General features: G+C 38.8%; 1 protein-coding gene across 1 annotated transcript in view; it reads right to left on the bottom strand.

Annotated features, from left to right (window-relative positions):
* Window positions 1-19418, bottom strand: part of spen (spen family transcriptional repressor) — a 37418-nt gene extending 18000 nt beyond the window's left edge. Inside the window, exons 1-3 of the mRNA XM_041798562.1 lie at window positions 19070-19418; window positions 16122-16442; window positions 8343-8957 (exon numbers count right to left, since the gene is read on the bottom strand). Coding sequence (XP_041654496.1) covers window positions 8343-8957; window positions 16122-16442; window positions 19070-19152 — 1019 coding nt within the window. The 5' untranslated portion in view covers window positions 19153-19418. The remainder of the gene's footprint in view (window positions 1-8342; window positions 8958-16121; window positions 16443-19069) is intronic.
* Between the last annotated feature and the right edge of the window lie 5774 nt (window positions 19419-25192).

The raw sequence follows: 25192 nt of genomic DNA on the forward strand, positions 1-25192 counted from the left end.
TGTTAAAATGCTATATTTAAATATAAAAATAAACATGTTTACACCTGATTAAAAAATGATTTGGGTCTAAATAGCGAATGCCTTTATGGGAACGTTGGGGTGAATTATTTTAGAACTCCTGTGGACAGGTATTGCAAATAAGCACTTTCCTATTAACAGTGCATCTGGGACCTGCGCATGGTTACATGTCACAGCATCAATGTTACTGTAAATAAATGCAGAATAAATAATCTCCCCTATTTTAACCTGATACACCAGATAGATTATTTCGTATCCATTGCGTGCTATACGCTTTACATCCATCTGGGCAGAAACTTTCAAATAATTCTCGGAGGGACAAGCATTCTGTCTGTCACGTTGATTAGGGGCCAATTATAACGACAAGACAGAATGACGTGGCGGACATGCACAGCCTCAGTAAGTCAACTACATAGCTGAAGCTTGACAGACAGGCACTGTTGTTTACTAACAATGGGGCCAATTGGTGAATAAAGCTCATACTGAAGCTGGCCAGGGGAGGAACATGTTTTCTTTCAGGAAAAGCTTTTAGTGCTCTTCTTTGCCCTTCTTTAAGACAGAACTTTGGTCCAGTTGTGGTAAGACTGCCGCTATAGCTTTATTTAAGCTCCTCCCTTTACCAGCAGCAGCCACTGTTTACTGGCATGCAGTAAACCTAAATCACGCCCATGGCTACCGCCTCATTCTCCTCATGCAAGACGGATCTGCCCGATGACAGACATAAAATCTGGCCAATCCACTGGCTTTTAAAGGTTACATCCTCTTTGATTAAACAAAGACATTAATTTTTGCATAATTAGTGCCATGGCTGAGATGACTGCATGCCATCATGGAGTAGGTGTTTGTCAGACCTGCTTCAAAACCTCTTCTTTGTAGTGTTTGTAGGCTGATCTCAATTTAGGCCCTCGGCAGACTTTCTGTTTCACCTTGAGTTCACAAAAGTGAACACTGCATTATGAGTTTTCTTGTATACAGGTATATACTTGCCCATACAAGATGTGCATTACTAATGGACACCTCTAGAGGGCACACAATAGAGCAAAGGTTGTGTACAACTACCTGATGCGTAAGATGTAAACTACAAACATGGGGACACTCAAGGAAGTTACTATGCTAACTCAAAGATCAAATGCACATAATATTAACATCACAAAATCAACAGTTACTGTAAATCAGATCTATTCAGACTGGTGTGAGAACACACATGGTCTGCACTCGGTTTCTACTAAATTCTCCTCCATGCACTGATGTGGTGTAACAGTCCTGGTGTATTAATTTAATTAGCAACCATGTTAACTGGTGACTTTCAGCCGACTGCATTCATAGATGCCATTGTTACAGCAGCTGTTAAAAACAGAAAAGGTCTTTGTGAATGTCTCTGTGTAGTTTAAAACTATGAAGTCAAAATAATGTTTTTTCCATTATTCTTACAGGTATATACATCAGCTCATACCATCTGTACCATCTGGTTTGACAGACATGTTTGTGAAGTGACAATAACACATTATAAAAATGTGGAGAATTGTGGAAATGATTTATCAGTTTGTCTTTACAACTTTTAGCCATTGTGGTCTCTGCTGCAGAGTTTACTCCATCTACCTCCACACTGCCTCTACCACACACATGCATACTGCATTTTCTGTCAGCATCCTGTTAATTTTTGAGGACGTGCCCAGCTGACACGTCAAACTGACGTAGGGGATGCATGGCAGGCATCATGTGTTTGTGTGGGCGAAGTTAACAGCAAGAACATCTCCAGCCTTAGTTTGGAAAAGAGGTTTTAATATGATTTTCAACGCAGATTGGACTCAAAGGCCCCCCTAAGTGACCAAACTGCTGATGTCACTCAAGCTTGTCCAGTATTTCCTACAGTCTATGACCATGACAAGTCAAATACAGGGTTTTCTGTTATGGGCATATGTAAAAAAAAATCTCTGGAGAGAGATCCAGTATAATCAGAACTGTACCTGGATGTGTGTTTGAACCTCTATTATTATTTTCACTGTGGTTTTTGTTTAGCACACAAGAGTCACCAACGCCACCTGTGTTGTAAATAAACACCACAACAAGTGGATCTTCAGCTCTGCTTTGAATACATCAATGGAACATGCCTGCCTAATGTCTACAGGTATACTGTTCCACAGTGTTGGTGTATATAAAACAACAGCCCGCTCACCAACTGTCTTTTAACAGACCTTGGGGACACTCAAAAGCCCAGTCTTCTGGGAGCACAAAGCACATGTAGGTATATACAGGTTAACCTAGTCAGACAGACAGAATGGTGCAGTGCCATTCACTTTTTAGAAGTTAGTAGCAACTCCTTAAATCTTGCTCTAACCTGAACAGGAAGCCAATGAAGAGAGGCCAGCACTAGTGTAATGTAACCATCTCTGGTCAGTTTGAATTGCTGCAACATCTGCAAACCTTGCAGACTCTTTCCAGGCAATTCAAACATTAAAACATCACAATACTCTAATCAAGGAGTAAAAAAAGCATGAATAAGGACCTCATCATCCTGAAACAAAAGGGTTAATCTAATCTCTGTAATATTTCTGAAATGAAATGGGCTGTAGTTACAAAAGTACTCACATTCTGTGCTTAAGTAGAAGTGCAGATACTTACGTGAGAAAATACTCAGGTAAAAGCAGAAGTACTGATACAACTCATTTACTGAAGTGAAAGTAAAAAAATAAAGGCTCTGAAATGTACTTAAATACAAAAGTAAAAAAGAAAAAATGAATTTTTACCATCAATGACGCACAATACTAACCTGACACACCAGATGGATTTGTTTCACACATCTATCTAGAAAACTCTCAATACTCAGTGTTTGGGAAAAGGCAGAGGCTTTGAAAAAACTCAGTGTGATTGAATGAACATTCTGTCTGTCACATCTTTACAGGCCAATCAGAGCAACAAAACATGTGATATAGCTGCAACTGAGGTGCTCGTGGGCAGCTACCGAGGAACAACGTGAACCATGTCAACTGTAGACATGTCAGTACACGACTTTCGTTGTTTTTGAAAAGAAAACAACTCACTGGTGTTCTTTATTCTTCTTTTAATGAAGAAATGTCGTCAAGTTCTGATAAAACTGGCACTTTAGCAGCATCCACGCAAAGCCCTTCCATCAAAATTGCACCGGCCTCTTGTTTTTTCTTGCTTACATCACGACTCCGCCGTGCCTGAAAGTACTGCCCCTCATCGCTGTTTGGTCCTGTCACTTTCTAACCGGGCCCAAACGGTTCAGACAGGAGCTTTGCAAGATGGATTCACCAGTGAGAAACAAGGAAACGGGCGTATCCATCTGCTTTCCAAGGTTACCACAATACCTTTTTGATAAATCTGAAAATTACAAATTTTAACCACTTTGGTACTCTCTGTAATTTTACAGGCTGGTGTCTTACCTGTACACAGAGGTAGTTTCAGTTATAGGCAGAGTTGTAGGCATTCAGCTTTTATATAAAGATTATTTTACACTAAAACTGACATGTACAAGAGACGAACTTTTGTTGCATGAATAGAAACAGCAGAGAAAGAGGAGATCACATGAGTTGTGATCTCTCATAATCTGATGTTTTTTCAATTATTTACATAGAGTAGAAAGGACCATTAAGCACGAATGCAGAGAAAAAAAATCGTAGCAATTTTGCAAGTTACAGCAACGACCGAAAAACTATCCCGGGAAAAATTTCAGAATAAAAACATCATGTGAAAATTGGGGTAGTCTCACCACAGAAACAAACTGATCAGGCATTTACCTTGAAAAACAAAACAGAAGAATACTGTACTTATCATGTCAGCCTGAAATGAATTGACAGACGAGATAAAGACCTGACTGCAATGCAGACAACTTAATGCATCTATTCCAGTTATGAACGGGCGTTCATCAGCTTTACACTGATCCACGTTCATGCTTTTGTCCATCCTTTTAGGTTGAAACAAATAACCAGTCCTGTTTTGACAATGTAAGGACTGGAAAGTAGTGACATTTGTGTTTAAATGTAGGAAGCAAAAGTAAAAGTCATCAGAGAAATAAATACTCAAGTACTTAGTAAGTATTTTTACTGCATTAATTCCACCCCTGCCTTTATATAAAAATCAAATGAAAGGGTTTGATCGGTCTTTGTAATGAATCACACAGTCCCCCACAGACAGGGTAAAATGGTCATACAGATGATTGAGGCTAGCTGGTCCAATAACTGTCAATTCTGTCTTAGCTGAGTAGCAGGAAATTTGCTAATGAACAGCTCTTAACTGCAACCAGAGAGGCCTAGAATTTAGCTGTATAAGACCTGCTTTACACGGCTACGGGCATATACAACTTTAAATCGCATAACATTGAAAAGTAATCCCAAATGAGCACAAAATATGACATAATAGTCCAGATAGAGTGACAACAGTAGACCCAGTACAGACCTCAGCAGAATGCCATGTCTCGCAGCACGCAACACAGAGAACATATTATTTTATAAAATATGCTGACATCCCTCTGACAAGCAGGATCTCAACCACTGAAGCACCTGGCCCCAAATGCCAAAATAATTCTTAAGTCAGTCCAACAATATACTGTGGTCCAATGTATCAAAAGCAGCACCAAGATCAGTACTACTACAGCAGATGATGACTCTGAGTCGACAGCCCAAGACAAATCATTCACCACCTTTGTAAGCGCTGTTTCTGTGGAGTGATTTGCCCTAAAAGCTGACTGAAGTGGCTCAAAAAATTACTTGTAGACAAATAATTCAAGAGCTGATCTGAGACCATTTTCTAAAAAAATATTGGCCTAAATGAAAGGTTTGAGACAGGCCTGCAATATGTTCAGCATCCAAGCCAGGCCTCTCTAAAGAAACAGTATGTCAATGCTGTTCTGTTTGATCATCTATAGTGATCTAAAAAGCTGAATAATGGACTGAATGTTAGAAAACTGCCTCAAACACCATTGTGATGCAAGTATAGCCAAAAACACTCAATGACTTGAGTATATACATGCATGTGTGCTGAAGGGGGATTAAATTTAGCAAAAGTAGAGTGGACTTTGACTTAATTCAAAGTACAGGTGGTAGTGATAAATCAAACCCTCTTGCACCAGAAGTTTTTCCCTGTAGTAGTAAAATGTAACAAAGGTCACTATCCAGGCATTGATGCAAACGAACAAGCACCTGCTCTGCAACAGTAGATTAGTCAACTAGAAAAAAAAAACTCACAAATTTAGTGAGGTCGGAATATGCAAACTCACTGCTTTCAATGTTTGCAAATTGACAATATGTGAGGTGCCACTAAACCAAGACAGATTATACTTCTAAGAACCAACATATTGTGTGGCATAAATGATGTCATCCTCTTAGTCGTGAAGCACCCTTTCATATTTTGGGTTTATAAAAATGTATGCATTAATTTTGGACTTTAACCTCCTTCCTGCTGAGAAGTGCGTTTACACAAAGGAAAAATGATGACAACATTAAGAAGCAACCTGGCATCACAGCATCTAAAGATGTTTTAAAGTTGGATCATTAACAGACCAGTTTTGGGCACAACCATGAATGAAAAATGTCCTGGACAAGCATCTCAATTTAACTATCCACAAAGTATTAAAGCCTATCACATTCAATATGTCACTCTTAAAGGAGACATATTATGCAAAAATCCCTTTTTCAGGCTTTCTAACACAAATATATGCCCCTGGCCTGTCCACAATCCCCTCAAATACCAGAAAAATCCATTCCTTCTCCCCCTCTCTTTCTCCACCTTTCAGAAAATGTGTGCTGAAACAAGCTGTTCTCAGATTTAGCTCCTGGTGACCTCACCAGGAGCATAAGCACCCGCCCCCAGGTTTGGTTGGCCCTCCCCCACTTGGAGGAAAGTTCTGCCCTCATCTACTGATCCTCTCAACAACCAGCTGAGATGCTGGATAGCTCAGTGGGTTATCCTGCTGGCTACGGTCTGGGAGGTTGATGGTTCAAATCCCAGTCAAGTTCTAACCTTTGGATAAAAGTGTCTGTGATACAAGGAGTACTGCATCCATTTGCTGTCAGGGGTAAAGTCAGACAGCTAATTACCATTTAAAGCAACAGAAGCGGCTCATTCTGAGAAGGGCTGAAATAGAGGGGGTTTTAAACGTACAAAAATCCTATACTGGTATGTTTTTTCAGCAACAAACTTCACAGGCATGTTTTGGGGGCCTCAGAACAATTTGAGCTTGTCTTAAAAGGGTGTAATATGTCTCCTTTAAAAAAAGAAAATAATTTTTTAATCTAATTTGAAAAAAAATTGTATGCAATAACGCACCAGTTCTACATTGGGGAAGGGTTGAGAAATTTGATAGGAGTGCCTACTAACTAATGATAGGAGATAATTGCACATACAAGCCGTTGCTTGTTGGCATCAGGATTTGTCTAAAAATATGCTGCAGAATTCCTCTCTACATAACAAAACAGATTTGGATGCAGAGGTCCACTAATACAGGGATTCTCAAACTTTTCAGCCTGCAACCCCCAAAATAAAGGTGCCAGAGACTGAGGACCCCCACTGTACCTGAAAATGGTTGAAGTGGAGTTGAACACAACTGTGAACATTCAAGAATAGTCATGCACATACTTTCATTAAACAGTTTTTTTTTTAAACATTACTTTGATTCAGCATAAATCGCAGCAAATAACCATGGTTTTATTTTACAGTGAATAACTTCTATGGATATATTTTTTAGAAAAGGGTAAAATATACTATTTGAAAAACATTTTTGGTTTTTTTGGAAGACATCTTGCAACCCCCTCTCAGTGTCCCACAACCTCCAGGGGGTCCAGACCACCACGTTAAGAGCCACTGCACCAATAGGTTATTTACATGTTTTTGCTGAGGAAGAAAGAATACTTTTATATCTCACTGTTTGCATCGTTTTACCTGTCTTTGGTTACCTGTGGTACAGTAAATCCTCAATATAATTTACAATGATTAAATGAACATAATTGGTCAGTGGACTAATTGTACGTGAATCTGTAAGAAACCATTCAGACAGATGGTTTGCCTTTGAAGCCATGAAAGCTCATTTATTTAAATAGTATTAATGAGAGCAGCAGGATTCTTACTCAATTGTGAATCATGGTTTGCATGGTATGCATTGCATTCAAATAAAATTGTGCTCTATGGCCTTTTTATCGGACACAACCTGTAATAAAGCATTGGACTTAAAAGGCTCCTGTAAATACACTGTCTCTCTCCATGTCTTTTTTTTTTTTTTTTTAAGTGAAAAATTAAAATATTGTAGAGCATATAGTCTTTAACTTTAATTCTTAGAATGTAACACACAATAATAAAAAAAATTCTGGCAACTTTACCTTTAGGACCCTCAGCTGCTTGCTGTACATAAAGGCGCTGTGAAATTTCTAGGTGACGGAGGTTTATGTGGTCTGGTAGCGGGGTTTTGCAATATGGTTCAATTGTCCTTCATTGGTAACTCATATTGAACTTTGTGGTGACTTTGAGGTGGTTATAGAGATAGAGAGAGAGAAGTTACCTTGTGGTGTGGTGACTATACCAAAACATTGCTTGCAAATTCCAACCTCTTGTACCTCATGTTCTGAAAAACTGCCTGCCTTCATCCAGCTTGTCCAGAGATTGGAGGGAGGAAACAGGGCTCTGCTCTGAGACTGTTAAAATTTGATTTACACATGCTAACCAAAATAAACACCTATACTTCATAGAAAGATCATGTAAAGAACATGTGTGTGCAGGGCTTTTTGTAATAATTTAGACGATAAAAAAAATAATAATGCTAATTTTTGACACCAATTCATAACTTCTTTTTGTGTATGTCCTGGAGGGGGGGCTTAGCTTTTGCAAGCTACAAATCTGAGGGGGACTCAAAGGAAGCAAATGAAACTAACAAAAAAAAAGGAACACATTTTTAATAGGGCATAGCCATTTTTTTCCTAGAGAAAAACATGCTTTGTGTGTGAGCTATATGATAACCAGAATGTTGTTGCCTGAAATAGATTCAGTATAACCCAAGTGCATGTTCCAAATGCATGGATGTGCACACTGAAAAAGGAATGACAACAACATAATTGTCAGTCTGAAGGAGCCCAGTTGCTTAGGTTCAACGAGCATTGAGAGTTTATTGTCAACCTGAGCCTATATATTAAGTCAGATATGTCTGCAATAAACACTTCAAACCCTTTTCTGTTTCAGTGAAGAATTTAAAGTAAAAAAGAATAGATAATAAAGAAGGAACAGTATCTAGTATCTAGGTTTTCATCCTCAAAAATTCTGTAAAAAAATGACAGATATAGACAAGGGTAGAAATCTTGACAGCCAGTGTCACTCACCTGCCACTCGTGCTGCTGCTGGTACTGCTGACTGAGTCTGAACTGGAGGAGCGGCTGCGGGAGCCTGACCCACTGTGGGAGCGTGCAGGACGTGTAGCCTGACTCGCCAGTCTCTGAGGAGAGGGATTTCGTGAATGTGTTGAGTGAGGAGACCTGCTTCGACTGTGGCGGTACGATCGATCCCCGCGTCGACTTCTGTCCTCCCGATAAAGGTCCCTATGAACGACACTGGCCAAAGTAAAGGGTTCCCTGGTGCGAGGCTCATAGCGAGGCTCTGGTGTCTCAAAGCGGCAAGGGCTCCTGCTGTGGGAGCGGTAGAAGCCAACTGCACTTGATGAAGATCCCCCGCTTCCTCCTGATGTAGCCCCTGCTGACCCACTTGTCCCTGTGTTGCCCGCAACAGTGCTAACAATAGTTCCACCAACTCCTGACGAGCCCGTTGAAACACTTCCACTTGAGGTACCAGACCCGCTTCCTGCATTGCTTAGAGTCCTCTCTCTCGCATCGCGATAATAGTCCGTTTCATAGTGCCGCTGGCGTTCAAAGCTGCTACCAGGACGCTCATGATGTCCATAGGCACTGTGATCGTACGCCCGGTCCCGACTTTCAGCCGACCTAACAAACAAGAAGACACAACAGCATCAAACTGCTGTTTCTTTGGATAAATCTGTTGGAATCAGACAAAAGAAAGATCACCAGGCATTTCTGGTGAGTTTTCTTTAACTAGACAAATAGGAAGAAAGGGGTGTCTTAGGGTATTTTTAAGCGTGTTAAAGGTGAAACATTTGCAGACTACAGTCTAAAATACAGAGAAATTTCAGTAATTTTAAGGTGAGATAATTCAGGCTGAGAAAAAAATCGGGACTATAAGCTAACAATGTATGAACTGGAGATGAAATGTATTAAGTCTTCAGCTTTTATACTGAGCACTTCTTTCGTTTTGTGTAAAACAGCTTTCCTTGAATACAGAAGTGTTCTTATTTAGCAGTTTCCAAGCTCAAAAATCATGACATTAATAAAACACAGTATAGCTTACAGCCAAATTTAAAACACTATATCAAAAATACAATTCACAAGAACACTCAGGAGAGGTTTTAAGCAAAAGGCATGCAATCAGTGCTCAATAGGACAGAAATCTGCAGCTTATCAAAGGTTTTAATTGCAGGATTTAAGAGACTTGCAAAAGGATTACTTATATTAAAAAAGGAATTATGGGAGAGATTCATGCCTTCACAGCATTTCAAGTCATTTTGGTCTCGTAACATCAAGAAATTACAGCAAAAGCCACTTTCAAGTAGTTTTATCATTTATCTGAAAGGCTTTGTGTGAGGTTTTTGAAGGTGATTCATGACAAGTCTTTTGTCTATAATGTTAGACTGTTTGACACCACTTGTTCTCCTCTTCAAAGCATCTTTTATGAAGATGCACATTAGAAACAGGGTTATTAAGAACATTCTGTTCAGACCTGCACATCCTCCTACTGAATAAAGCAATCAGATTTTAATTTAGTTATACGACTGCTGTGTCATTACAGCAGTCATATTACCCAACTCCCTGTAATGAGCGGGACAGGACAGCAATTACCACTGTTAGAATTCAGATCAAATTATTATCAGCAAATTAGCCATGATGTTCCAACACAGGGAGGAATATGGTTAACATAACCACAGTTACAAACACTCATTATAGAGGCCTTTTAAACGGGAGACTAGGTTTGATTTGACTATTTCAAACTGGAGGATGGAGCAATGTTGAGATTTCAGATGGTGTCATATTTAAACAGCAAAAGGGAATTTTACTGTCAAAATGGCAAATTCCTCATGATGCTAGTGTTAACTTATTAACTATTTCTAAAATGCTGTAGAAATCTGTTGCATCTTTAAAATTTGCAAAGCATTTTTTATATTTCTACATAGCTAATGTACAGGACATATTTTGAAAAGCATACTTACACAAGCCTATATGAATGAATACCGGCATCCTTTCAATTGTGTATCTTATTGACTATAAAGAAGAAATTACTTAATATGTCTAAATTATTTTTGAAGTAAAGGCTTTCTAGACTTAAATCTGACCGTTTGTGTAGAGTTAAACCAGGGACTGACATTGTTAGAAATCAGGTTGTATCTTTGGTTTGACAGTAGTGCTGCACAATTCATCTAATTACAATTATCATCACAATCACAATGTCAAGCTGTGCTATTACATAATTGTATAAAAGGCTGAAATTGTTTTTGTACCAAGTAGTAATCAAAAGGTTTAAAAATGCCTCCAGAAAGGCCTTTAAGTTAACAGTAGTGCCACTATTACACTATGTAGAAGTACCCTTTATTTTAAAAACTTTTTTTTTTGGTAAATAAATTGTTTTGAAAGGTTTTGAATTTTTTATGCTACTTAATATTCGTAAGCTATGAGTTGAAATAAACACTTCAAAACTCATTACTCTCAGCATTTTCCTTGATAACCACGCAAGTAAGCTTATGATACCATTTATGCAGTAGGTCATAATCGCAATCACAATACTGTGAAGTACAATTGCAATCATATATTACCGAATCATGAAGCACTATTTGACAGGACAAATATCCCTGTTTTCTGCCACTAAAACCTTTCAAGGCCTTCACAAACTACTTCTTTTCCTTCTTGCTAGTGTCCATATTTAACTTTACTGTTAAGAGAAGGATTGCTGAAACAGCTATCTTATAGAATAAGTTTAACAAAATGAACTGCTACATCTTGTTTTAGACAAAAATTGGTTTTACAAAATCAGGTTTGAGAGAAACTGTCTAAAACTCATAAAGAAGCAACAAACTGACTTTATAAAGACTTAGAAACTGTCCTCACTGTGAATTGGAAGTGGCATCCAAATATTTCTGGTCTTTGATCTATTTGGACCATCAGAGATGCATCTGTTACATCTGTGCAAAGATATAGCTGTTCAAATTTTGCTTGCTCCTGCAAGCTGCCAAACTGTCAATGCCAACAAAGAACTTTAAGTAGAACTTGAAGGCAATTGTAACATGGGGAAACTTCTGAAATCTCACAGAAGAGATGGTAAATACAGCTTGCCTTTCACAGAAAATTGTAAATATGATGAGTGCAGATCTTACTAATTCGGTCCAAACATTGGAATTTCTTAATCTCTTAAATTCAGTGTTAGAAATGTAATATGATTTTTGGTCATATTTTTAATTTCTTGTTCTGTGAATTGTAGAAAGTAGGCAATTATGCACTAGTTAAGGAGAAAGTGTCTTAATACAAAGGAACATCTAAACCCTTTTCACTTTTTCAAATCAGATTGATTCAAAGCAAACAAGCAGGACACGGTGTGAGTTTGAATTGTTTAACCAGTCTTTGAAATGACCGGCCTCAATCTCAGTCTGAACTTGGTAAAAGGTAACACCAGTTACATGAGGTGCCAGTTGGCGGTTGTTGCCATTATTGGGATATCGAATGCAAGCATTTTCCTCATCAATGGCTCTTTTTTTTCTGTCAAGCCATGGTATGATATCTATAACTTGGTTCTATTTAAATGCCTAACCTGGCCTTAATAACAGACCACAAAAGGTATTAAACATATACATACATATAGTTCACAGACTTTGACAGACTGCCTCTATTTCCCTACCTCAAGCCTCTGTACCAAAAGTAAAATCATTTAACTTTCCCTCCTACAATATTTGACTCTCATACCTTGAAGGTTCAATGATTTTTTCATTTGTAACCAAGCAATAACTAAATAATAAATAAATGCATTTGTGACTAATAGAGATAACAGACATCTCTCTTTGACTAACCAAAGAGTTTCAGTACAAGACACCTGACATAAATGTAATCTATATCATCCTAAGTCACTGATGGAGTCTCTCATCAAGTCTTTACACAAAAGGCTTTTGTCATGGAGCATAAGGACAAAGCGTTTTTTTATGGAATGCACACAGTCTCCTGGATGTTTGGGATAAATTGGTTTAGGAGACTTGCACTATGATTGTATTTCACTGCACTATCCATCAGGTACAGCGAGGTCGGGGGCAAATTCTGTTTCAACTTATTTGATTTAATCGTCTGTATGCTGGATTCATGAATAACATCTATGGCATAACGGTGTCTGCTGTGAAAGTGATGGATTACCTTGACCCCTAGATGCTCTCGAAAATGCTAATTTGGTGGCGCAGGCTCGCTGCTCAATAGATAGCCTTCAATTTCACTTCAATTTCACTTTACACAAAACAGCTTCTACATTATTCATGGGGCTTAAAAATAATTCAGTTAGACTTTTTTGGCAGAATTTCCATCAGTGTTTGATTATTAGGCTGCTCCAGCGCATGCTAAGCACATCAACTGTTTTGAGATTATGTGAACAGCATAATTATGAGGATCTATTCCAGCAGCATGCTAAAAAGTGGTCTTACATTGGAACAATACATGCATATTGATTTAATAAATAAAAATCAGAAACTATTTTTAGCACTTAATAATTAAAAATCATTCTACCATGCAAACTGACAGGTAAAATGTGCAGCTATGCTGCATCTTGCATCCTGTTGTTAGCTGAAGAACAAAGCAAAATGCTCTGGGTGGGGGACAATGTAAACTTTCAACCATATCTTTCTCTTTTTTTCTTACAGTAAATTTAAGGTAGAATTGTCTATTGTTTAATTCAGTTTCATATATTTGACAGGGCAAATGCAAAGGTTTAGTAACAATGTCTACAACTTGCATTGATAACACGGGGAAATAAGAGGGAGAATCTTTGAAACTTAGTAACTGATTTTGAAAGGATGTTATGTCTCCATCTTCATATTCTTGATGAGTAACAGTAGACGACGGTGCCTTACCTCTAGAATAAAATAACATACACATGTGTCTTATGGATTGTACCAGTATATCTAAGAGGTTAAAGCTTAAGAATAATTTTGATTGGCAACTTGTAACAGATTATATGTTGCATACACATTACACATATCTCAAACTCAGGAAGCTAGAGTCACTTTAAAATTGAATGAAAAAAAACAGGTCCAAACTAGAAATGTTGTCATGATTGATGAATATAAGAGTTATTTTTCTGAAAAAATATGATTTAAAAGAAAAAAACATTAAAAATGTCAAATGTCAATGTCAAGTTGCCATTTTTTTTTGGGGGGGGTGGGGGGGGCTGTCTGTTGTTATACTCTGGCTATTAAAGTAAATCATGACTATATCAAAAATAAAGTTCCATTATCACATACTATTGTCATTTTTTATATTCATATTTTCCACTTGTTTTTTATTTATTGCTTGTCTGTATATTCACAATATAATATATTAGGTGTTTCAGCTTAATAACTGCACATGTTAGAGATGCTGTGAAATAAATGTATTTTTGTGATTAATAATCTTGATCTCACTTACCTAGCAGCCCTGCAGGAACGCATAAAATTCAGCTAATGTTCGGCATCTTGGTTGATAAATTCCTCCTCCATACAACTTAAGTAATAAAGTCCAACTCCAGGAGCCTGTCAATTAGAGTTACATTTAATTTAGAACTATTCTAGCTGCTTGTTTTGAGGCACTAGGAAGCCCACTGAATGTATTTGGTAGAGATTTTGTTCTCATATACTTAATGCTGTTTCTAATGGTAATACTTTGGCCCTAGTCAAAATTGTTATTTCTGCAAAACAGAATCTTGCTTTTCACAGAATTAAGCATAGCCTGGAATATGCATTAGAAATCCAAAGGGACATTTTTACTCTGATCACTCATCATGAGTAACAGCTACAGTGTGAGTCTAGTCATCATAAAGAGAGAATGGGTTTAAGGTGGGGTCAGCTGAGGGGAAGCAAAGGGAAAACAATACAAGGTAAGGTACAGATTTCTGCATAGAGACACACAGGCAGTAATAACAGTCTATGTACCAGCTACTTCGGTTAGTGGGGAAAATGGAGAGAGACAGGGGTTCAAACTAGGGGGTTAGAGAGGACAGCTAAAATACACAGGGCAGGACATACCAACCTTTTGAGAGAGTGGTAACTTGACCTATAATTCCAAATACAATTTAGGGAGATAGAACTTTGTGAGCAGAAAAATGGGCAAAAATGTTGAGTGGAGGACAAAAAAATGAAGCAAAAATTTTCCTGTTTGAAATTATACTCCTCATCTTCAGGAAAGCGAAAAAAAATCTTGGATCAGCATGAGTGTTTGTTTTAATTAAAATGATGAAAACAAACATGGTCTTGTACAGATCCAGATTGGGATGCTTTGTATGCTGGAAAAGTCATTCGAGTCCATATATCCATCCAAGTGTGCAGGAAGAAAAAAAATCAGCGTTGCACCCAAGTCCAGTAAAATCAACATGTGATATCCAGGGCTATGGAACCGATGGAAAAAGTAAGTCTTGCATCTTCATTTGTAAAGTCTGTGGCATTCCCTTTTGGTCACACTGTGATTGGCAGTTAACTATAGTCAGATTCCTTTGGCAGAAGGCTGGAAGTTGGGCCATGACGGTTGAAGAATGAAGAACATGTCTCTTAATGGTAATCCAGATTCTTGGTATTAGATGTACTGTAATCACTCCCAGACTGAAGAACATTCATAGCAGCTTTGGGCTCAGGGATTTTTCACGTCTTTTGTCCATTTCCGTTACAGGCAGAAGAGCCAACATGCAGTCTAAACTGAAGCTGGGTCAATGAAGAAGCAGTTCATGGGTGCAACTCAGTTCTCTGATTCTGTATCTGGTAATATCCATGGCTTAGTTATAGTTCCACATTCAGGAAGGGAGCAGGTAATCCACAGATGTGAGGTAGGTTATCTCCAAAAGCAACTTTCCAGTCTTAGTTTCCAGCAATTCTTCATTGAACTGTAGGATCCAAACATAGTCCACGACGGTCCTCATTAAAACTGTGACTCTCAGTTGTTAAAAATAATCTCCACCAAAAAAAAATAAAGTAGGGAAAAAAAGTCATTTGCTCACATGTTTCTGTTGTCTACTGAGTAGAGTAACCAGTAGAGGTCTCCCAGTTCTCAAATTGTAATGCCCTGAATAAGATATAATCCCAAATAAAAACAACAAAAAAACCCAAACCAAGAAAGCAACCCATACCTTTAGCATGACAGTGTATCCTCAAGGCCGGCGATAATCCAACAGAGGGGAATAAATATCCTGTGTAGGTTATCCACATGACTCCAGCCCACATGAGAAGTGAACACCTCCGTGAGGGGTGCGAGATTATTGAAAACCAAATTAGACTAATCCAAACAATGGTTTCTTATATAATGTGTGCTCTTGGTTGGGGTGAGGATGGCATTAATCCACCGAGCAGGGCACGTAACTCCAGATTAAGGGAATCCCACGGATGGCCGGTGGACCACTCTTTATTCGTCTCTCCCCCTCTCTCTCTCTCTTTTTCTCTCTCTCTCCAGAGATCTCCAATAATCCTGGGAAATTTTAAGATTTCCAATCTTTGCCCCACATTTTCCGCAATTGATATATCCACCTCACAGAGATGTTTAAGCTCACAAAGATAATCCCCAACAGCCATTTAAACTATTTATTTAAGCTGGTAACTGATACTCTTGTATAAAGACATGCTCTTACTTAAAGAATATCTCAACATCTACCTGCCAGTATGAATCCAGGAGCGCAGGCGGCGCTGTTACACTTAGAGGGGATCCCTAAAAGCATGAACTCTCCTCTACCCCCCAAAACAAGTAAATGAATAGATGGTGGGAAGATGCTTGGGGGTAAGATGTTTACCAGAAACCATGGCTCCCCCTGCCTTCAGAGAAACTTTGTCCACTTACCCGTCTAGTCTGCGTTCATAGCGTCCATCTCTGCTGTGGAGCGACGTGGGGGGCACATACACGGCCCCCCCTGCCGCTCTTGTGAACCCTGATACATCCCGGCCACGAGAGCTTAAGGACAGACTATCGTCCAGCCCTCTTGCGGCACTAGGAATTGTGCCTGGTTCATTGTAATCAGTGCGCAGGTCTCTGTCCCCCATCTTGTTGATAGCATTGTGAGCCTTCTGAGCACTTTTAATGTCCACAAAATCCACAAAGGCAGCAACTCCACCTTCTGAACCCCGCTTGGGCAGGACCTTGACACTCTCCACACGTCCATATCTAAAAGATAAAACAAAACAAGGTTACCAATAGGATTTTGGAAGGCAGTTGTGTTTTATCAGTGTTAGGGTATTCTGTCTGGAAATTATGCAATTTTGAAAATAATGACACATATATTTTTTTTTTTCATTATGCAAAGTTTCAATCAATAGATTTAAATATGAATGATTTTAATGTGAGTGAATGTGTCTGAAGAGGGTTGGATGGTAAAGAAGCTTTGCTTCTCATATGTTCTGCTCTGTGGCACTTTCTTGCAAGGCAACAGTAACCCAGCAACTGGATTTGAAACCTTGGCATATTGCATGTTAATAAATGCATATATTGTCCAACATTAGCATGTTCCTTGGAGGAGGGACTCTGCTGAGATTATAGCTGCTGTAAGCATACAGATGAGGTTTGGGCAGCATTAAAAGAGACGTGACATTTTCTCATTTGCTGTTGGTGGTTTAAAAAAATCAATACATGTTTCTATTTGGCTCTTGCTGTTTTACTAAAACAGGGGAAAGCTGGGACATTTGCATTTGTAACATCAACCCCCTTTTCCCTCACATAAAAAAATGCACAGGTTATGATGTAGTTTTAATTGATGTACTTCTGAAAAGATATTCCATTGTTTTCATAATATGCTTGTAAATACATTGTTTAAAATGTTTGTCTGACTGATGGGTGAACTGAGATCATACAACCCAAGTCTGGGATTACAAAGCATCATTTACATGCATTGAATTTTCCCTCCTAAAAATGATCCGGGAGTGTATTTTCGCTGTCCGACAGAGACAGTAGGGTGCCCATAAATTTATTGGCATGCCAGTTCCCAACATTGAACAGCCTCCGACGCCATTTTAGAAAAGCTGTTCACACTGCTTACTCATTCTGCCGTCCCCCATCTTCAATGACTTCTATCACACATTGGGCTGTCATGCACCTGCCTGCTCGGACTACCTCTGGGTTAACGCTGGAGCTGAGGCAGCATGCTAAAAAGGAGCCGCCGACACACTTTCCCCTCCGCTATTGCAATAACATGCTGCCAGTCACCATCCCCCTAACATAACGTTACGCACATCATAGCATGAGCTAATGTAAAACAAAACGGCATATAGGTAGCTCATTATTGTGCGGTCTGCAGGGGCTGCAGGAATCAGACACGAACCAGATCTGTGGTTTACTCACTGCATCCATCTATAAAACCCCTAATACAACCATCTTCAAAAGAGTGCTGAGTTTAAAATTTAAATTAGCAAATATATTTTACACAGTCGCTTCTTAGAGGCATGATGCTGAATATAAAAGTGTCCCTTTTGATCGGGATTTTGGTCAACAGACGTGCGTGAATGGTGTTAGTGATTTAGCAGCTTTCGTCCGATATGGCGACGCCTACACAGCAAAGAAGGCAGCGCTGCTCATATAGGTAGACTATAATGTTTTCAGCGGTCTGCTCTCCAGCACATATGGACGGAGAGGCGGGCTGCTATTTCCTTGACAGCCGAGAAGAGAAAGGCGAGAGCGCGCAGACAACCGTGAGAGTCGAACAAAAAGAATGTATTTTTTATTTAGTCCAATGATGAAAATAAAGCGCTAAATGCCTAAAATGGTCCACGGTGTTAGAATTCACCTACAGCCAAAACAAGAAGCAGAAACGGAGCTGAATTTGAATTTCTTGATTAAATATTGCCTGATTTTCCCTCACATCGCGCTGCAGGCTGTGCAAGCCAGCAGCTGGAGGACAGAAACGCGGTTGCAAACATAGCCATTGACGTGTTAATTCACCCACAAAGTAAACACAAGTGGCCTGCTACAACGTTTCAGTGTTGTATATCAGTAAACACAGAGCACCCTTCAATCACAGTTTGGAACAATGTTGCAGCGTGGATGGCGGCGTGATGTCGCGTCACCTTTGAGATATCACTGACTTGGTGTTAAGTAAAGACAGAACCTGGCTCTTGCAACATGACAGATGGGTACATGGGATGTAAATTAACCAAACTGTGTGCACGGGTTCTGCTGGACGCACCAGGCTGACGACAAACTCGGAGAAAGTAAAGTGAAACACCGGGTGCCTGACTTGCTCAGACACCAGAAAGCACACAGCCATGGACTTCGTACTGTCTGCCAAAGATGCAGCCTGTGAAATGCACAGCTTGTACAATGCGATCCGCTCGCCAGGTAGACTGAAGTTTGTTTACACTGACAGTACGCTGCAAGCGGCTATCCTTTAGAAAATGTGCCTTCTGTACAGTCTCCGGGTGCAAAGGTAGGCTTTTTAAAAAGTCAAAGAGTAAAGTGGTGGAATTTTACAGCCACAGAGCATAAAAAGCCCAAGTAAAGTTGTGACCCTGCATGCAAGTTAGTGACCGTGTCAAAAATGGCAAAACCATATGTCTGCTAGCTGGGTGCTTGAAGCGTGCTAGCCGCTTTTATCTCAGCTGAAATGCAGCACAATGTTGTTGCTTATGGGGAGCTGACAGCACAGTTGCCAAATGGGACTTTGCTACGGGGGAACCTCCTGCTTCCTTCATCCTGACTTCTCTAAATGTGACACAACACAAGAGAGATGCTGTCCATGCACACGTCCTTACGTTACAACAACCACACACAAACACGCATAGCTCATCAATGTTCCTACTCACCGCTTGAAGTGCTCAATGATTTTCTCCTCTCGTACATTTTCGGGTAAATTTCCCACCCATAAATGTCTGGTTTCCCGGACCATACTGTGTGCTCCTGCTCCCCTATCATACAGATGAGTTTGCTATGTCAGTGTCCTCCCGTGCAAAAATGAAAAGGTTTGCAAAATAAACGCCGGACAGGAACGCAAATACACGGCGCAAATCATTGACTGGTCGTTGTGACCCAATGTAAAGCATTAGGTTGGATCCCCACACGCTGTTTGATACTCTTCACTGTTAAAGCGCGATCTTGCACCTCGTGAACGCGCTCCGGACCGTTCCCGTGACTAGGCGCGTCCCTGACACCATGCGACCTTTGGGTGTCGAAAGAAAGCATGTAGCTTCCTAAAAAGATGCAGCAACTTCGCTTGTAATGAGAGGCACACCGCGCAGGCGTGGCTTTGTGTGTGAACTTCTTTTTTTCTCCCCGATGAGATCGTCGACGCACCTGCGCATGCGCGAGAAAACCCCTGGTTGAATGAAGGTGCTCTGACATCTGAGAGGCTTCGACTCACAGGAAGATCCCATCCGTTTTAGTTGGATAATGTGAAGCACTTTGCATTTAGTAATATTAAATGAAGCTGAGTTATATATATATTTTGAGTTTATTGATTTTATTTAGCTACATTTTATTTTTGTCAATGCACAGAGAAAGGCAACATGACCATGAAATTCACAACCAAGTCATGGGCCCAGGTTTATTGTAAAAAACATCCAAAGGGAGCCTGTTGTATACTTCTTGGCAGTAAAGTATACTTATAATTTATTCTTCTGATAATTATTTTCAACAGTCATAATGACACAGTATTATCGGATGTGTACAAATGTGCAAGGATGAGCATCATCCTCCAATGAACTTTAAAAGAACAAGTAAATTAATTACTAAAAGTTATCACCACTTATTCCTTTATTGTATTTAGAACTAAGGACAATATTTTCATGAGTAAAAGAAAACATTAAGTCTTGTATATTTTTTTTTCCCTGATAAGCTTTTGTATTACGGTGTGTTCTGTTTATGCAGACAACCAATGTGAAATCAATTTGATTATTTTTTCTATGGAGTGCCTTGGAGTTTTACTGTAGTATAATTTAAAGGCCTGCAAATCACTTTGCAAATTGCAGCTCAAACTTACTCATTTTGTGCACTCCTATACTTACATTTTTAACATCTTTTAGTTCTTTATGGTGTACTGAGTTAACTCACCTTAAGTTACATGGATTCCAAAATAATTCTGTTGGAGGTTTTGAAAAACCTGTAGGAAACAGGAACCCATGGCCATGTTGTAAGTAACTGTGAATGTTACTACTCAGAAGAAGTGTCAAGGCTATTATATTTTTAGATGAAACAATTAGTTGGGGAACATTTTTCAAAACATTATTTTGGTTCATTGAATTAATACTCGTGAGACTTACTGCACAGTTAAATGATTCTGCAAATTCTGTTAACAGAACAACTAACTACTATTAGGTATTCTTGGCAAATATATATATCAGAATCAGAAAGTTTTTAAAAATTGTAGGACATCAATATTGGCTGTGATTAGAAAACTAAGACCCTGTCAAGCAAAGGATTAAGCCTTTTGGGAATAATATCACTGATACTGATACTCTCATTTTATTTGGGGTCCATTAAAGCTTTGGTCAGAGTTTAACTTAAAGGGTAATTAGAAAAAGGAAAAGTTACAAATAGATAGATAGATAGATAGATAGATAGATAGATAGATAGATAGATAGATAGATAGACTTTGTCTGTCCAAGAAGTGACAGAAATTCTTCTTTGACAAGGCTAAGTAAAATCACCTAGTGTGGCAAAGAAGCAGTTAAATTACACAAAATCCCTTTGATATGCTGTGAGATTGTTTGATATATCATGAGAGAGAAAGGCTTATATTGTTGAGCAGTTCACTGTAAGCTCTTTTAAGACCACTGATAAGATAAAAACATTACCTTTCCATTTAAGAATTATACATTGGGTGACTAACATAAAGAGGAAAACAAATAAAAACCTAGAACACATTCAATATAAGCTTAAAACAACAAATTCTGTTCATAAAATGTTTATTTTCATAACATCTTGACAGATTGTGCTCAACACTTTTTTTTAACATGTTTGCGATTCCCCTGTAGCCTAATACCTGCAGTCAGTAAGGGAAGATAAGAGCTTGAGCTAATCAAGCCTTGTACTATTAATTCTAGTTGGATACAACATGGCTCTAAGTCTATCAAGTTAAAAACTTTGACCTGGTCTGAGCTCTGTTTTAAGCTAATAAGTAACATGAGCGATTGGGCACATGTCCAAAGGTCCAAGAGGCCAATTGAGATAAGCACTGATGAGTGTAAACACCATCTGTCTCGTGCTTTTCACTTGTAGCTATCTCAACAAGTTTTTTTTTAATGATTCTTGCTTTGTGGCTCTATTTAAGTGCAGATACTTCACTATATTGAATAAGAGTTTCATGTGTGATAATAAGAAGGGTGAAATAGGTCTCTTTTAACTTTACACATTCTGCCCATACCCATAGTAGAGCTAAGTGTGATGTTTAGCCAATGGAAATGATTATTGAGTTGAGTTTGGCATCGCAAAGCTCTGTTACTACACCACAGCATTATTCTGCTTTTGTTACTATATTAAGCACGCATGTCAAAAGGCAGAAGTGCGCGTGCGCGAAAATGCGGTAACGGGGGACAAGCAAAAACCACTCTGCGCATGCGTCCAGCGTGCCTATCAGATGAGAACAGAATAGTCTGGAAGCACATCCAGAGGAGGCGACAACTGCTGCTCTATCATTTCAGTGCGTATTTGCACCATATTCGGGTGTCTATGGAGAAACGTCCTCACTGTGTCTGCTGAATTCGTCCTGGTGTGGAACTCTATACAGTTTAAAATCTAATAAACCTATGGGAGTACAATTCCTATTTTGGTGGATCTACTAGACACCAAAACCAAATTTCCTCTTCAAAGACCTGGATTATTTTGGGAACTGGATCGCCAGGCTAATGTGCCCCCGTAATTTCAAACGCCTTTTTGACACAGGAAGACTGGACTGATGTATGAAAAACCTTCTCATGGAATATGTGTCTGTCAATCCACAGCTCCCAATAAAGACACGCCGTCTGGGCATAACAACGGCGTCAAAATGTGGATTTCTTTTGATGTGGGTGTCTGAAGTTGTAAATTGTCACAAGAAGTCAGTTTTCACAGCTAGGTAACGTTAGTACAACAATATAGCTTGAATAGAAGCGCTAAAAGCAGCATATGGCATCCTCTGGTATGATAAAGCGAAGTGGTTTTCGTACAAAACGCTATCCATTCAAATGAGCAAGTATTTCTGCGAAATTCTGTCGTTGTACGAACAATTGAGACTTGGTATAAGGCAGTGTAAAAACAAGGTAATTAGACTTTCCTTTGTGTAACGCCATTTTGTGTGACATTACAGCGCAAACGTTGTCGTCAGCCATTTTGCCTCTTCTTTTCAACCAGACAATCTCTGGAGAGACTTTAAACAGGCTGAGGGAGAGACATGAAGCACTGGAATGATTTTTTGATGGCATTAAATCGAGTAGAAATGATATTAGTCGAAGAAATATGATACTTGCCGACAGCCTACCTACACGGTTAGATTGTAGCTTTACGCCAACGGTCGTTTTTAATGTTTGCTGCATTCAAGCGCCGAACAGCGGTCGAAAATTGCTAAAATGGGAAAATTACTTAGTGAAGTTCAACCGTGCATGTGTGTTACTAGCCAATATGGATTGATTTTGGGGTTCTACTATATACATTATATTAAATGAAAACCTTGTGAAATCTGTAATGTATACTATTATTTTTTATTCATGTTTGACATGAATTCATATGCCATGTGGATGTTAAAGGAAAGCTAGCCCTCTTATCTGGACCTTACCTTCAAACAAGCAAAAACGTCCATTATAAATAATTCGTTTACCCACGAGCTTAAGAAATGGCTGCTACGCCCCCAGGCCCACAAAGAAAAATTGTAAGGAATAGTAGCCTGCTTAAATCCCCTTTACAGATGTGTACTTATCCTGAATGTCATAATTTACAGAATGTCTAAATGGTCACTTGAATCAGTCACAAAGACCCTTAAGTCTGTTAAAACAGAGCTGACATTATGATAAATTCCTGCTGCAAACTTCAGTTGAGAGTTACATAAGGCATGGTGGGTCATATTACAGCTGTTTGGTGCACAACGGTTTTAGCTTTGTAGAAGGCCTGTGTATTGAAAGAGCTGGAAACATACTTTAAAGACAATTTCATCTCCAAATCGCCTTAATATATGGGTCATTGTACAGAAATGTGTATATTTCTGTTCCTAGTCTTTTCTAAAAAAAAAAAAACTCTTGGAAAATAATATTTTTTGTATTTTCATTTAAAAAAACACGTTATTTGAACAGTTACACTTTACTGAATGCAGTGGCGGACTTAGCAAATTTTGGGGCCTGAGTTAAACACAGGCTTGGGGCCCTCCACATCCATTGTTCTCCCTCTGTTAATTCTTATTTATCAGAGAAAGAGCTGCTTTTAACTTCTTTTAATCAGTCTTCACACAGCAATAATGGAAAGATGTCTGAGACTGTATTAAAAATGTATTGGCTAAACAGTTAAACATATGCACTAAATGTAGAAACTATTATGTAATTTTCTGTATTTATTTTGACCCCTCTAGTCCTAATATGTGTTATTTTAATTTCTCTTTGCGGTCTTCTTATGCTTTAGTTTTTGTCTTTGACTCTGTTAAATGTCATTTAATTATGGCTGTGATATTTTAGCTAAGAAACTTAATTGAGCCAAATGCCTGAACATATTTAAGTTAAAATTTGATGCAACACAAACAAAAACGACAGTTTTAGTATATAAATATTCGGGCACATTTCAAAATGTATATCAAGAGACTCTAAATAGACGTCTGGTGACTAAATGAGATTGGAGCTATACGAACACAAAGTTTGCACGTTTATTTCTGTTAAAAAAATGACAGTTTACTTTCTGAAATACACCACCCCTGTCAGCCATGACAAACAGAAAAAGAAAAGCACAATTTGGCATGTTGGAGACAAGCCTTGCTTTGAATTATTTTTTGGGTTAAGAGTGTTTTAGGACTAAATGAAGTTGCTAGCTTTGTTTGTTGGACCTTTTGTTAGATTTGCACTGATTTTCATGTTACAGTATGACAGAGAAGGCAGGCAGCAGGCTAGTTTCTGTTACTACGCATCTAATAAACTTTGATCAAAGCCGATTATTACGCTATTTTGCTTAAAATTGCTCCATGTTTTCATGATTTTGATTTTCCTCATTGTTGATCCTCTTTAGGTTGGGTATGGCTAAATTAAGCAACATAAGTTCAGATAGTGTGTGGACGTTGATGGAATCACTAAAGAAGTTTTCTAAAGTTGTTAAAGTGTATTTTTAATAAGTTTAAAGGAAATTTTGCAATGGGTTTCCTTTCACAGTCAGTTCTGGTATTTTATTGTATGAAAAACGTGAAATTTAAACTTATCTAAACATAACGCAAAAAGTGAATTTTTTTGTTTGGTAGTTTATTCTTTTGTTGTAATAATTCTTCTCTGCAATAACTCTTATACTGTTGGAATGCCTGTTTATTTTCCTTTAAAATGGTGCCAAATTTGTAAGGAACATGCATTTGTGGGATGAGCAGCAGAGCTGAGTGTGTGGGTTGCGCCCATGAAAAATTTGCCAAATCCTCTCTGCAGAACAGCTTATTCTGCTACTGACTCTTATTTTGAGCCCCCGGTGCTGACACCTGGTAATCAAAACTATTCTGCAACCAGTGGCATTCTTATATCTCCACTGTCCGGGACCAAACTCTATCCTCCAAGATGACAACACTCAGTCCCACATAGCAGGGTTATCAGAGACTAGCTCAAGAATTTGGGAGTGGAGAGAATAGAATGGCTTGCCAGCAGTCCTGGCCTCAACCCCACTGAACACTTGTGGAATCAGCTTGGGCGTGCTGTTCGTGCCAGAGTGACCAACACAACCACACTGGCTGGCTTGTGACAAATGCTGGTTGAATGGGATGCCATCTAGGTTGTTGTTGCTGTGTA

Source organism: Cheilinus undulatus, linkage group 11, assembly GCF_018320785.1.
Source record: "Cheilinus undulatus linkage group 11, ASM1832078v1, whole genome shotgun sequence".
In the NCBI taxonomy this organism is placed as follows: Eukaryota; Metazoa; Chordata; class Actinopteri; order Labriformes; family Labridae; genus Cheilinus; species Cheilinus undulatus.